This window comes from Lynx canadensis, chromosome A2, assembly GCF_007474595.2.
Source record: "Lynx canadensis isolate LIC74 chromosome A2, mLynCan4.pri.v2, whole genome shotgun sequence".
NCBI classification, from domain to species: Eukaryota; Metazoa; Chordata; class Mammalia; order Carnivora; family Felidae; genus Lynx; species Lynx canadensis.
In genome coordinates this window covers 32,974,977-32,991,018 of record NC_044304.2, presented here as the reverse complement: position 1 = coordinate 32,991,018, position 16,042 = coordinate 32,974,977, and the positions used below count along the sequence as shown (strand labels likewise).

Sequence of the window (16,042 nt, the reverse complement as noted above, 5' to 3'; positions counted from 1 at the left end):
CTTGAGGTGTGCAGAGAGATGGGGACCATGGTGACAGGTAAGGAAATGGGTTTGTTTTCTGAGCCTAGCTCCCCACATTTTGATAGGGGGACTTTGCTTTGGCATAGTGACCATTGGTCACAAATATCAGCGTGTCTCAGAACCACCTGGACGGTCTGTTAAAACATAGACTGCTGAACTGGACCCGCAGAGTTTCTAATTCAGTAAGTTTTGGGTGAAGCCTGGTAATTTGCAACTCAGCAGGTTTCTGGGTAATGCTGCTAAGACTAGCCTTGGAGACGCTGAATACCTGTACCCTAAGAATGCTCAAAGGAGAATTGCTTACCTGGAGATTCGGAGCCAGCATCTACAGTGACGACTTAGCAGGCTCTGGTCAGCGGACTAAGTCTGCTGCCCTTTTTTGTAAATAAAGTTTTATTGAGAAAAAACCTTGGTTACATATAATCTGTGGCTGCTTTTGGACTATAAAGGCAAACTTTAGTAGTTGGACGGGGTCCAGATGGGCTCCCAAAGGCGGAGAATGTGTACTGCCTGACCCTTGGCACTCTGCAGAAAAATTTTGCTGACCCCTGATTGTGACCAATGCTTACATGCCATCTGGGGGAGGCAGGCTTTGGAAGCAAATCTGTCAGAACTGGCATACTGAGTGTTCTCAATCTCTGTGTGTTTAAAGGCAAAGGGTTTTGTTTGTTTCTTCATTTTACTTAAATACATAATGATAATGGAATTCATCTACTATTTTGCCACAGGCCGTTCTCCACAAAAATTTTCTCATTGCAACCAACAGTTTCTCAGATTGAAGAGAAATGTATTTTAACCGTCCGTGTTGCTTGTATAATATAGTGTTGGCATCTGTTTGAATTATTGATGGAACACTTTTAAAAACGCATACTTAGGGATGCTGGGCCGGGCATGCAGCTCTTGATCTCAGGGTCGTGAGTTCCAGCCCCATGGAGGGCATAGAGATTACTTTAAAAAAAAAAAAAAAGCATACTTAAAAAGGGAAAAACAATCCTCATTTTGGCACTGTAATTAGATTAGTGATATTGTACTTCTTCTAGAGTTGAGTGGAAACCTTTCTGGAAAGCAGTTTGTCAGTATGTATGAAGAATCTTTAACGATTGTGCTCATTGTTCTAGTAATTCCACTTCTAGAGGGTTTTAGCAAACATACATACTCAAGCTTTTTCATTGCAACATTGTTTATGATCATTTAAAAATAATTTTTTGTTTATGTTGAGAGAGTCACAGCATGAGTGGGGGAGGGACAGATAGAGAAAGACAGAGAGAGAAAAAAAGAAAGAATCCCAAGCAGGCTCCGTGATGTCAGCACAGAGCCCAGCACAGGGCTCGAACTCCCAAAACCGTGAGATCATGACCTGAGCTGAAACCAAGAATTGGAGGTTTAACCCACTGAGCCATCCAGGTACCCCTATGACCTGGATCATTTTTTTCAGAGGAAAGACATCTAAATGTCTGATAACATGAAACTGATAATATGATGATGCATCCACATAGCTACTTTGGAGGCATTTAGAATCAAGGTGAATAAAGGGAAGCTGATACAGTCTTTTGGGAGAGAATTTGTATCATTTTATGCTTTTTGTCCCACTATTTCCACTTCAAGGATTGTGAGAAGATAATCAGAAATACAGTTAGATTTGAGGCGCCTGTGTGGCTCAGTCACTTAAGCATCCAACTCTTGATGTTGGCTCAGGTCATGATTTCATGGTTCATGGGATCAAGCTCCTAGTGGGGCTCTGCACTCACAGCATGGAGCCTGCCTGGGATTCTCTACCCCACTCTCTGCCCCTCCTCTTCTTGCTCTTCCTTTTTCTCTCTATTTCTCTCTCTCAGAATAAACAAATAAACTTAAAAAAAAAAAAAAAGAAATACAGATAGGTTTTATCCAAGGAGGATAATCACAGTAGAACTCATTCATATGCTTACTGATGGGTAGTAGTTAGATAGGTTGTGATGGAATGAGACATGACACATATGTGCTATTAAAACTAAATTTTCGAGCACTGCTAGAGTATTGGAAATGCGTATGAATTATTTGTTAGACCATTTGGATGTAAATCCTCATGCCGGGCATGATCCTCCCTATCCCCTATTTAATAGGTATCTAATGGAACTCCTGTGTTCTCCTCCCCTGTGGGCATCAGCACTTAAGCCCAGACGTGGGAATCACTTTTGACTCCTCTCTTGCATTTGGCATCTTCCTCCATCATGCGGGCACACCCTGTTGCTTCTAGCTTTAAGTTACATCTTATCTCTGCTCCTGCCCTTCTTCTTTTCATCCGTTTCCTTATTCCAGGCCACTTCCGGTCTTGTGTGATCAGCCACACTGGCCGCACGCTGTCACCTCCCTCTACTCTTTTTAAAAAAAATTTTTTTTTAATGTTTTATTTATTTTTGAGACAGAGAGCATGAGCAGGGGAGGGGCAGAGAGAGAGGGAGACACAGAATCCGAAGCAGGCTCCGGGCTCTGAGCTGTCTGCACAGAGCCCGACGCGGGGCTCGAACTCATGAACCGTGAGATCATGACCTGAGCTGAAGTCGGACGCTCAACCGACTGAGCCACCCGGGCGCCCCCCACCTCCCTCTACTCTTGACCCACTGCACAGCTGCGGGGGGAATCTCAAAACGGAGACGAGGCCTTCCTTATGTCCCTGACTGCCCTCCCTTCACTACATTCCTAAGGAGCTTAGAATAAAATGCAAACTCCTTATCTTGGCCTGCAAGGCACAGCATGATCTGCCCCAGCTTCTCTGTTCCACCTCTGCGTGTGCTGCCCCTGTCCGAGCTCCACGCTTTTTCTCTAACACGCCAGCCTCCTTTCTATTTCCGTTCATTTGCACATGCGGCATTCTCTGTCTAGAATGCTGTTTTCCCCACACTTGGCGGAGTTAACTTGGTTCTTGTCTCGTTTGCTTTCTCATCTTAACAATGACCTCTGCTCAGAGGCCAGCCCGGTTCATGTTTGCTAAAACTTGTGTGTTAGTTCCTGTTCAGGAGTTCTGTGTTGTCGTGGTGTGTCCCCAGGGCCCACCGATTGTCTGGCTGTCAGGACTTAATAAATATCTGGTTGAATGAGTGAATGAATCCCCCATGTGTGTGAGGGTACAGTAAGGGCATCTGTCTGTATGCGTAGGTAGGCATACACGGGACGTTCAGTACCAACACGTTAATGGTGATGCACATGAGGTTACAGTTGATCTTTAACCTTCATTGTTGTACTTTTGTGTATTTTTCAAACCTTGGAATTCACATAGGTTACCTTTTTATTGTGGTAAAATATGTATCACATAAGATCACGTTAAGTATTTTAAGGGTACAGTTCAGTGGCATTGAGTACCTTCACACTGTTGTGCAGCCATCCGTTCAGTCGGTCCATCCAATTAGTAGTAAATCCTAACTCCCCACTATTTTTTATGACTTTTACAGTCAGAAAAATGTCAGGAAAAATGTGTTAGAAAGAAACAAATGGCAAAATCTTTTAAAGACAAAACTCACTAATTGTATTTCAGGTTGTAAGTTTTAGCGACGATAAAACTAGCTAATTTGTATTTCGATTTATAATTTTGCACTTAAAAAAAAAACCCTATCCTTTACAAATGTAAACTGCTGAACTGACACAGACTTTTTTTTTGCTGTAATAGCTCCCTGCACTACAAACCATTTGTGTTGCCTTAATAAATACATCTTTCCTACAACTACAATCATTCCGTGAAGAAATTGTGTGCTAATGGTAAATCACTTGGAAGTGTGATTAGTTTAGTATCCTTATGCACGTTTTCCTTAGCATTGAAAATCTGAAATATATTAAAGTCTAAATTCTAGTTGTAAGGAAACACTCTTCTTTGACCTTCTATGTTCTGGAGCTTATACGACACAGAGAGAGTTATGTTTTGTCTCCTTGGTTAGAAATGGATGAATCGAGAAGACTCAAAAGTAATATCTCTGGAAACCTAGTTTCTGGGCCGTCAAGATTATTTCTATTGACTAGTGTTCTCCCTTAGGATCTATACTTTAGGAGATAGAGTTCAGACCAAGCAGAGTCCCCTCATAATCCATCACTTTGAAAATGATGCTTCTAGTTGAGATGGCGGAAAACTGTGTAGCATGTAGAGGAAAAGTTTGGAGGAACTACACAATGATGTTAAGGAATCATTTCATGTTTAAGTAGTAACAAGCAAAATTTGTGACTTAAGTAACTGATAAAGGAATCATATCCAGAGTATATAAAGAACATCTTATCAAAAATAACAAGACAGCCTCTTAGGAAAATGCACAAGGAATATGAACAGGCAAGTTACCGAAGTGGAAGCATAAAAGACAAAAAATGTATATATGAGGTATATATTCTATCATATATATGTATATACACACACACACATATATGTGTATATTGTATGTGTGTATATATATATGTATATAATTTATATATATCACTACATATATGTATATATGATAGAATGTACAAGTCACCAGAAATGTAGTCACCCCCTTATCTGTGGGGGGGATGTTCCAAGACACCTAGTGATGCCTGGAACTGTTGATAGTACTGAACCCTGTATATACTATGTTTTTTCCTGCACATACACATATTTGAAAAGAAAAATATTACAGTGACATTTATTACTGCATTGTTGCATTGGCAACAACGTTGGAAATAGCCTAATTTTTTATGAAGGACAAATACATTGTATATTTTTTAAATGGAATATTACACAACATTTAAAGTAATTAGCAATTGTTACGTGAATTGACATGGTTAAATTTCTCTAAACCAGTGTGAATTTAAAAAAAGCAGAGATACATTGTTTTAAATTTAAAAGATACACAATTTCAGATACATTGGTATGAAATATAAAGTAATGGCAAATACAGGACAGAGAGTAAGCTTCATTTTTGTCACTGAAATTTTACAATTGTCTTAAAATCAGCTCTGAATCCTTTTCTTGGAAAAAGTTGCCTGTATTTCTGACCTCTGTTCTCTTTTCCACTTGCAAAACAAATCTTGAATTTCAAAGAAAGTGAAGATGCTCTGACTCTCTCTGTCTCTCTCTCTCTAGCAATTTATTATTTCATTGGCTCACTGCCTTGACAATTAGGAGAAGATTTATAGACATATCCCCTGAATAATTGGCAATTAATTTGAGATTAGATGCCAAAAAGTACAGTATTCTTAATATAATGGGAAGGTTGAGGCTTTTCGCTTACAAATGTCACGGAACACAGAGTAAATGTTAACCGGCAGCATAGTTAACCCTGCCCTTTTGCACATCTGCAGTAAAGCGGAGTTTTAGTTCGATGATCGCAAACTTTAGCTAGCTTGGCTAGTTTTAATGTAAATCTCAAGTGTAGACCAAGAGTGTCTGTGGCTTAAGAATGAATGCCTTCCCATCTATAAGCCCATGTTTTATCTTGATAGGTAACCTGCATATGATCCATAAGGGTGTGTGTACCTGGGTTCTGTATAGGAGAAACAGATACTGTATCCCGAATCTTCTTTAGGATTTTGCTTTTGACTCAAGCAGTAACTTGGATCCCATAACATCTTTTCTACTCATGGCTCAGTGTCTTTCTACCGCCTGCAACTGTGGTCTCCTATGGAGAATATAAACTCTAGGTCTTAAACAACACAGATTTGGCTGGTAAACACTGGTATCCTTTTGGTCGAACTCCAGAGTACCTTCTACCTAGAGATAGAGTTGGCCGATGTGACTCCTAAATATCAGTGATTTACCAGTTGGTTTCATTTCAACTCCAGCACAGCGCCAACAATGTATTAAGTATGCACTAAATACTAACCCATTTACATATGGCCGGACAATTTTAGCACCAGTAGAGTTTTATTCCCTTCCAGAAACTCTAGAAGTATGAATTTCCCTGTGCCTGTATTTTGTTCATAGCTATTTCTAAGTAATGGAATGGGCTTTATGCTTATGGGCATTTTGAAAAAGAGTAACAGCCCATCTATGAACAGGTCTCAGCTCTTCCCCCTCCCTTGCCTCAGTGTTTGTCCACTCTACATTATCATGGCACCTTCTCTTTGCCAAGCAGTGTTGGCATCTCATTTAATCCTTATACCAATTTCATGACAGGGCTTCTGTTTTATCAGAGCTCTGTTTCACAGATAAGGTTCAGAGGTGAAACAGTGTGCTTGGGTTCACCAGCTAGTAAACAGTGGAGCCGGGATTTAAACCCAAGGCTTTCTGTCTTAACTATCAAGATTTAATCTGTTTTCCTTTCACTTCATCTCTCTGCTGCGAAATTGAGAATTAAGCATTTAGAATAGCCTATCACATAGTCATTGGGTAATCATGTTTATTTTTTAAACTTTTGAAATCAATTTCGTAATAGTGTCACATACATGCTATAAATTGTATCCAGTATACAAACACACACACACACACACAGTTCCATAAGTTTCGATAAATATATAAACCCATATTATCACTGCCACGATCAAGATTTTCTGTACTGGCATCTACTTCAAACACTTCCTTGTGCTCCCCCCTTGAAAAACTTTTCATCTTGGGGCACCTGGGTGGCTCTGTCGGTTAAGTGTCCGACGCCTGATTTGTGCTCAGGTCATGATCTCATGGTTTGTGAGTTTGAGCCCCATGTTGGGCTCTCTGCTGACAGTGCTGAGGCTTCTTGGGATTCTCTCTCCCTCTCTGTCTTCCCTCCCCAACTCACACACTCTCTATCTCTCAAAATAAATGAATAAACTTAAAAAAAAACTTTAAAAATCTTTTTGTCTTAAAGTCAGTCTAGACTCTCAGGAAATTGTAAACAGTACTACAGAGATCCCCTGTACCCTGCATCCAGGTTCCCCCCAGGGAGAACTGGTTACATAAGTATAGTACAATTGCACAGCCAAGAAACTGACATTGGGACACTCCATAGATCTTACTCCTTTGTCCCCCTTTGCAGTCAGCTTCTGCCTACCCTCAGCCCCAGGTAACCACTCAACTGCTTTTTGTCACTAAAGTTTAGATTATTCTAAAACTTTATATGTAAGTGGAATCGTATACAATATTGCCTTTTGTGTCTAGCTGCCTTTGCTCAGCATTATGTGTTTTCGGTGTGTGAATGGTACTCTACATCGTTAGTGGTCTCTTCCCGTTAACTGTTGTGTAGCACCCTATTTGAATTGAGGGCAGCTTGCTTATCCTTTCCCCTGTTGATGGATATTTTGGTTGTTTCCAGTTTTGGACTATTACATAGTGATGAAAATTGTTGTGGAGATTCATCCGGAAGTCGTACGTGTGGGGGAGTGTGCTTGTTTTCATTTCTCTTGCATAAATGCGAGTGAAAGTGCTGGGTCGTTCGGTTAGTGAAGGTTTAGCTTTATAAGATTCTTTTCCCGAGAGAATGAACCATTTTCTGTGCCCACCGACAGTGCCCACAAGTTCCTCTTGTTCTCCAGTCTTGCTAACACTTGATACTGACTTTTAAATTTTTGCCATTCTTTGGGCGCCTGGGTAGCTTAGTCAGTTGAGACCTGACTTTGGCTCAGGTCATGGTTCCTTGGTTCGAGCCCCATGTCAGGCTCTGTGCTGACAGCTCAGATTCTGGAGGCTGCTTCAGATTTTGTGTCTCCCTCTGTCTCTGCCCCTCCCCTGCTCCTACTCTATCTCTGTCTGTCTGTCTCAAAAGTAAACGTTAAAAAAAATAAAAAAATTAAAAAAATAAATTTTCCCATTCTCATAGGTATGTAGTGGAATTTCACTGTGGTTTTGATTTGCCTTTTTCTGATAATGATATTAAATATCTTTTCATGTGGTTAGATGGCTAGTCATATATATTCCTCTGTAAATTGTTCAAACCTTATGACCATTTTCAGGGGCGGGATGGGGAGTGGATAGGTGGATGTGTGTCCTTTTTATTCAGCAAATATTTGATGAGTTATTGAATATTTATTAAATGACCCAGGATTGACTCGAATATATCTATTTTGATTTTGGCCACTTGAAACCTTAGGTATAATACATCTCAAATAAAATAGTTCAAATTAGGTTTTGTTAGTCTATAAAGCAATCATCTGTAATAAGGAATCTGTTGACCATGATACTAAAATAAAGATCAGTGGTTTCCTGTCTAGGTAGGACATACCATCATCTTAACTGTCAATGTCATCCTCATGATACACATTTTTGACCATGGGGAAGTTACCATCTGAAGACATGAATTTTGTAGTTCACATAGATACTGAATTGCTATTTTGTTTCTCTAAGGCTAGAAATGTTCTTACCTAATTTTTATCTTGTCTAAAAATGGAAAGACGATTTTAGCCTGGTTATTTTTAGCTGTCACTGAACCAGTCTTTCTCCATTAAGCATAAATATTAGCTAACTTGATCTACAAGCCTTCTGTTGGTCCTGTAGAGTATAATTTGTGTCTATAATTTAAAAAGAACATTTGGTTACCTTTTTTGTTTCTATGACATATTTTTATAGCCGTAATTTAGCTATTGTTTTATTTTGTTAATGTAGAGAATTACAAAGAAATACACAGGCTCACTCACGTAGCTATTGCTTATACAACAATAGTGAAAAAGCACTCTGTGTCTAGTGTTTGTGCAATCAATGCAGGATAATAAGGTCTGTGTATCTCTGTCTGTAGACTAAAGAGTGACATCTGTATATCTGTCTGTACAATGAAGACATCTTCTCCCTTACTTCCCAAGCTCATGTCCTTCTACCTAAAGGAAACTGTTGTTAAAAACTTTGTGATGATGGCTCACATCAATATAGAGTGCCTCCTTTTCTTTGTTCCTTTTTACACAAAAGGGGTCAGACAGTATGCACCGCTCCACATATTTTCCTTTGACACTAACACTAAGCAGATATAACTTTCTTGGAGTAGTTACCGTATGAATCAACTATGCTTTACTTAGTTGATCCCTGGTGGTCTTTTTCAGATCATCTGCTTTGATTTTCATTTATTTGCTATTATAAAAATACCGCAATAAGCAATGCTGGAGATGTTGCAGACTTTTGCAAGTACATTCATAGGGTCAGTTTCTACCAGTTGGACCCGTGGTCAAAGAACATTGTATAATTTGTCAGCTGTTGCTCCATTGTTCTCTTTAAGTGCTCAGCCATTTGCCGTCTCTTTAATAGTGTCTTCAAGGGTCTCTGGCACATATTTTAAATGTAATAGCCTAGTTTAAATTCTTTGTTATTTGAGCCTTCTAGTATTATGTGAAATGATCCCCCCAAGTTAATGCTCTGTCAATGCTGTTTTATGTTTATTACATCCTTGCTTGCTTTTCTCCTGCAGAGGGAATCCTGAAGTAGGTCCTCCTAATGACCGAGAGTGGCTGGGTAGAATGGCTTCTGGTGGCATTTCTGCTGTCAACCTGCTTCATCTCTGGGAAGCCCCGTGGTTGATGTGTTTTGTCTATTTTATATATTTCTCACAGGAGGAAAACTGAACAAGGACCTGCGACATTTTCTCAATCAGCGCTTCCAGAAAGGCTCTCCTGATCATGAGCTCCAACAGACCATAAGGGATAACCTTTACCGCCATGCTGTGCCTTGTAAGTAGCCCTTTTGGGGCATCTGACTGCTGGGTGTATGTGTGTGTGGAAAGCTAGTGGAGACAGAAGAGTTCAGCAGTTGGTTCTGGAACACTGGGCGGCTTGCTCACTTAGTGCCTCCCTAAGTCCAGGGCATCCTAAGTGACCCTGCGACATACAGCACAGCACAAGGTGAATTCCTTGGCCTTCAGGTTCTTGCCCTCCCGCTTTCTTGCTTATATGTCAAGTAAATTAGTTATCCTTTGTAGGGGCCTGTTTTCACATCAGTGGAAACGACATCTGAGTCATACGAATTCCATAAGACTGTAATGAGGAGTACCTGGGATGAAGGGTTTTGCAAAGTCCTGGCGTGGCGTAAGCCTCCGTGAATGCTAATCATCATTGTTATTACTGTGGTGGACCAGGCCAGAGGCCTTCAGATTGATCTCTGTGGAGATCAGGGAGCCCTCGTGGCCCCTCAGCGGAGAGAATGCCTCAGTGGACTCTCTCTGCTTCCCCAACATGACCAGATTCATTGATCTCGATTTCACGCATAATTGCATTTGAAGGAATGGCTTCCACCAATTAAAAACTCCAGTCCCCCCAACCCATTAGATTAGACCAAATCTGAGAAAGCAAGACAGAGAGCATAGGGACTATGAAAGCGAGGTTTTTGTTTTGAGGGAAGGAAGGAAGAAAAGGCAGGAGAAGAAGGAGAGAGGGAGGGAGGAAGTCAGTCCATGGGGCAGATGCTTGGGCACCTGAGTTGTAGTGAAGTATTACCGTGCACTACCCACCTGCATTCCTATATAGCTAATCATGAGGTGGCAATCCTGGGGACACTTAGAATTGCATGATTTTATTTAAAATTGAGAAGAAAGAATGATTTTGGCTTTAGTACTTGGAGTTTTTCCCTTCTGTTATTGCCAAGTCCTTCAAAGCTTGAATTTTTTTTTTTTTTTTAAATACCATTTTTTAGGGGCACTTAGGCGGCTCAGTCAGTTGAGCGTCCAACTTCGGCTCAGATCGTGATCTCATGGTTTGTGAGTTTGAGCCCCATGTCAGGCTCTGTGCTGGCAGCTCAGAGCCTGGAGCCTACTTCAGTTTCTGTCTCCGGTTCTCTCTGTCCCTCCCCCGCTTGTGCTCTGTCTCTAAAATAAATAAACATTAAAAAATAGAAAGGAAATATTATATTTTAACCAGCAAAAAAAATGAGGAATAATTTGAAATTGAGGGTACCCAGCTTACTGCTGTGATTTGTTTGCTATAATGGTTTTCTTTAAGAAAAAAAAATAGTTTGCAAGTCGTGCCAGAGTGCTAATGTTTCCCGATACCACTGCAAAATGGTAAACAGAACTAATGTGAGGCACCATAGACCCACAGGGACATAGGTTATAAGTCTACACTGGGACCTTTAAAGATCAGGTTCTAGAACAGCCCTCCCTGCTCCTCATTTTACTTATTAATAAAACCAAGTCTCCACAGGGAAAAGAGGTTGAGTGCAATGAACTTGGGTCAGTGCCCCAAGGTTGTCTCTTTCTGCTGAGTAGCAGAGTTGCCTTGACAGAGAAACTGTTGTGATAATGTGTTAATGTATCTGGGCCTCCGTTCTTTTAGTCTTTCAGCATTGGAATGGAATGCTATAATCTTGTATCCTACCAACAATTTTTTACACTTGGATTAATAATAATTTCTAATGTTAATTGTATGGGTTATAAAGGGATCATAAATTGTTCTATGGCTCAAGAAACCAAGGCACTAAGGTAAGCCAATAAAAACAAGGCTAAAGGCAGGGGTGGGGGGGGACCTGGGTGGCTCCATCGGTTGAGTGCCCGACTTTGGTTCAGGTCATGGTCTCATGGTTCATGAGTTCAAGCCCCGCGTCTGGCTTTGTGCTCACAGCTCAGAGCCTGGAGTCTGCTGCAGATTCTGAGTCTCCCCCTCTCTCTCTGCCCCTTACCTGCTCATACTCTGTCTCTCTCTGTCTCTGTCTCTGTCTCAAAAATAAATAAACATTAAAAAAATTAAAAACAAACAAGGCTAAAGGTGATCAGAACTTCTGGTCTCTTGAGTCCAACAGTCCAAAGTCCTGACTTTGATATGCTAACTAGTATTAACCCTCAAATAACTCTTGGAGGTTGGGATTTTTTTTTTTAATTTTGTAATGTTTATTTATTTTTGAGAGAGAGACAGAGACAGAGCATGAGTGGGAGAGGGAGGCAGAGAGAGGGAGACACAGAATCTGAAGCAGGCTCCAGGTCCCGAGCTGTCAGCACAGAGCCCAATGCGGGGCTCGAACTCATGGACCTCGAGATCATGACCTGAGCCGAAGTCCGGTGCTTAACCAACTGACCTACCCAGGGGCCCCTGGAGGTTGGGATTTTTAATTCTCAGTTTACAGATGAGGAAACAGAGGCGTGGGGAGATCAAGTCACTGCTAAGTGTCCAATTGGGGTCTTTTCGACTCTCACCACCCGGGGCTATTTCTGTAGCTGTACCATAGCTGCCTCTGAAATTCTAGGACAGCAGGTTGAATGCCGTTTTGCAGAATTCAGTAATTGCAGAATCATGATTGTTCTCTGTGTAATTTTTCCCTTACTTAGATTCCAATTTAAGAAATGGGGAATGAAGCAAATGAACACACCATTTCTTGACGCATCTGTGGTGTTACTATGGTTACGTTTTGGCTTGCTTTCCCATTTATTTTTTCCCCTGATTTATAGGACCTGACTGTGAGCTAAATGGCTTGATTTTAAAGCTTACCACTATATAGGAATTGGGGCAAAAATGACCTCAGCCTTTTAAAAACAGTGAAAAATCCTGTTTTGTCTTTGCTCGCATAAAGCCCTTGGTACTAATGTTTCATTTCTATGAAACCCACAAATCGGGAACTGGGAAGGAAGAAATGGTCTTTCTCCTGAAAGAGAAAACAAGTAGCGTTTCATTTTACATTTCCTTCATAAAATGGGAAGGAAATTCAGAAGAGGTCTGTTTCTGAGTCTGGCACAGCATGTGTACCTTTAAACATGAGTAGACCACAGGTCACCAGGGATTCGGTTACAGGCTTCGAGAACTCAAGCCACGTTTTTGTTTATTTTGATTCCTTGGCCCCTGTGACTGGTAAAGCAGAACTCTCTACCAAACCTGTCGTGCCAACGGAGTAGGAAGCCCTTCCTTTGGAGAACACAACCTCCTGATGATGTTGTAACTGTCCCATGAGGAGACAAGCTCTCGTAATCTGCATTTTCCAGAACTTCCTGCTGCTGCTATTTTAGTGACTTCACCATTTTGAGAAGTGATGACCTCATGAACAGGTGCTTGCGAGTTGGGGTAGACGTCTTGTCTTACACGCGTTAGGAGGTCCACGTGTCACTAGAAAGTAATAAATAAAGCCCCTTCATTCTCAGGTTCTTTTTAGTGTCATCATATCACCACGATGGGTTTTACCACTTAAGATTCCATTTTCTCCTAATTCCTTGGCAAAGACAGTGCAGGTAATAGCATCCCTATTTTACAGGTAAGGAAACGGAGCAACCAGTAAAACTTCCTCAAAATCATACCACTTCTAAATGCCACATAACTCATTGCTCATCCGGTGCTGTTTTAATGTTTCTTATTTTTAACAGCTTTATTGAGGTATAATTCACGCACCATGCAGTCCACTCATTTCAAGTGTTCCTCCAATGCTATTTTTTTTTTTGCCACAGTCCTTATTTTACTCCACTCCCCTTTTATTTTGTCTTTATTCAAAAACTTTGATTACTTCCACAGTATGAAAAAAGTCATCCGAGTTGAAGTCTAATTATGTTTGCCATTGACAATTGCCACCAAAAAACCTTCACAACAACCAGAATTATGTCAGCAAAGAAGACTAGATTACAGAGTGAGTCGGAAGCCCTGGTGTGAAGTCTGAGGGCTTTTCTATAGCTGTGTGGCCTGGTGTAAGTCATATAACCTCTCTGCGTCTCATTGACTCTTTGATAAAATGGAAAGAGAAATACTTCCTTCAAGCACTGCCTAAATTCAATTGTTCAAGCATTTGGTATTGTTCAAGCATTTGGTGATGCCCCCGGTGTCCCTAAGAGATGGGTCCTTTAGAGGAAACAGAGGCTCAGAGAAGTTAATAGCTTGTTTAGGGTCACACGGGTCACAGGTAGCATAGTCAGAGTTAAACCAGTTCTAATTTCTGTGCCGGGCATCATTAATAGAAGTGTGATTGAGGCAGTATAACAGGGACCATGGAGAGTGAAAGAAACAGAGAGGAAGCTTCTCACTGCTGAACTTTATTGTTTTACTTATCTATTTTATTTTTGTATTAGTTGTTTTAATGTTTATTTTTTAAGAGAGAGAGGGAGAGAGCAAGCATAAGGGAGAGGCCGAGAGAGAGGGACAGAGGATCTGAAGCAGGCTCTGTGCTTACAGCAGAGACCCCAACACGGGGCTTGAACTCATGACCTGGGCTGAAACCAAGAGTCAGACGCCTAAGTGACTGAGCCATCCAGGTAGCCCTATTTTATTTAAGTGTTTATTCATTTTTGAGAGGGAGAGCATGAGTGGGGGAGGGGCACAGAGTGAGGGGGGACAGAGGATAGTAGGTGGGCCCTGTGCTGACAACAGAAAGGCCGACGCAGGGCTCGAACTCAAAAACCGCGGAAGATCTTGACCTGAGCTAAAGTTGGAACACTCAACGGACTGAGCCACCGAGGTGCCCCTCATTGCTGAATTTTATAGATTTAGCTGTTTAAAATCATGGTGTCTTATGGGAATTGGAGCTATGCAAGGCACAGTGCCTTAAAAATAAGTATCTTATCTCTGATTTTCAAGTAACTCACTGATATGTGGGATAGAATTCTAATAATTCTTTAATGGTGATTCAGCTTTTAAGAAATCATTACGCGATTCTCTTGGGATATCTCGGTCTATCTTCTTTTTCATTGAATCTCTTCTTTAGTATACCTGTGAAAAACCACCTTGAAATGAATTTGAAATCCCTATAAACATCATCTGGGTTGCTCACTTCTCCATTCCTTAGAACCACCTGAATGACACTCTTGTCCCCTGCCCCTCAAATTCTCTTACGTGCTCAGTCCCCCCTCCCAGTCACACAGACTTCATCCATTCCCCGGACACACCTGCTGCCTTCCTGTAACTGGGTGCGTGCTCTTTTTTCCTCTTTCCGTACCTTTCCATCTGACCAGCACACCATCTTCGTTTAAACTTTAACCTACATGCCGCAAAGACTTCCACAGTTTGGGCCTCTTGCCCTCTTCCCTGCTGCCAGAGCTACCCTCTCTGACCCCCTCCTTCCAGCTCACGTGCCTGAGTGCATTGCCCGCTGAGTGTCTGTCCTATTAGAATCTGACTGTTCGGAAGTCAGGGACTGTGTCTTCCTTAGCGACCAGCCCACACCTAACTCAGTGCCTGGACCAGAGAATAGATATTTGTTGAGTGAACGAACCAACGGAGAAATGGATGAACTTGCTTTTTGTTTCTTGCGTCTTATTTTTTTTGTCTTGGTTGCTAGACGTTTTGGAGACACAGCAGAAAAGCTTTGCCATCACACTTTCAGAAGGTAAAAGGCAGCTCAGAGGCTGGAGCCCCTAGATGGCTGGTAAGGACTCCGATGATTACTCGGCCAGTAATCCAGACCCAGAGGAAAAAGTCAGGGCCTTTGTGTGCCTGGAACTGGAGTGCCCATCCTCTGCTCCCCCTAATTACAGTCTAGATAACAGTGTGCCTCCTGCATCGACAGCCTTCTGCATTATGGCTTCTGGTCCTCGCTGATGTGACAACATCTGAGATTTGTGCTTTGGAATGGCCGCCTTTCCTGTGCAGATAAATGTGTTACCTGACAGTGCTTGTCAGTTACTATACCACTGCTGTCAAAACGAGATACAACTCACCCAGTCGGATGGGTTCTCTGGAATGCTGAACACCACCTTTCCCATTCTGTCTCCCTTTTCTGAGCTCCATGCTGAAGAACTCATCTTTCTTTTCAAGCAAAGGTCATCTCAAAGAGGAAAGGATAAGTCCGTTTTGTTCTGTACCTCAACACTTTGTTGATCCAAGCTCTCACTGATACTGAAACCATTGTATCTGCTGTAAGAGGCATTGATCAGTGACTTAAAGGGGTTTACAAAGGGATTAAAAGTGTTTGATCTACAAGACACTTTCATGTGATAAACATAGGTGGCCCTGGTTTTTCTTTGTAGAGGTTTCATATTCAAATAGGCCCCTTAGCATCTGCTAACAGACGGTGTCGTTGTTACCTCTAATTGGGCTGTGACATCATGGACGCAAATCACCTTTGGTATTGTTTGAACCTCTGAGTTTCTTTGAAACACAGCCATCTCCAGTACTGCTTGCCTGGACTCAGCCCATTCTGCGCTTTAAGCTGATGACACGAACTAGACCAATTTATCAGGAAGGGGCGAGGACAGAGATCTGGGTGTTGGAAAATGGCTTCTCTCTTGGACTGTTCACTTCTGTTTTCAGGTTGTGTTTG

At 41.5% G+C, this 16,042-nt stretch overlaps 1 protein-coding gene across 1 annotated transcript in view; it reads left to right on the top strand.

Annotated features, from left to right (window-relative positions):
* MAGI1 (membrane associated guanylate kinase, WW and PDZ domain containing 1) overlaps window positions 1-16,042 on the top strand; it is a 635,623-nt gene that overhangs the window by 373,803 nt on the left and 245,778 nt on the right. The window contains 1 exon segment of the mRNA XM_030307184.1: window positions 9,442-9,558. Coding sequence (XP_030163044.1) covers window positions 9,442-9,558 — 117 coding nt within the window.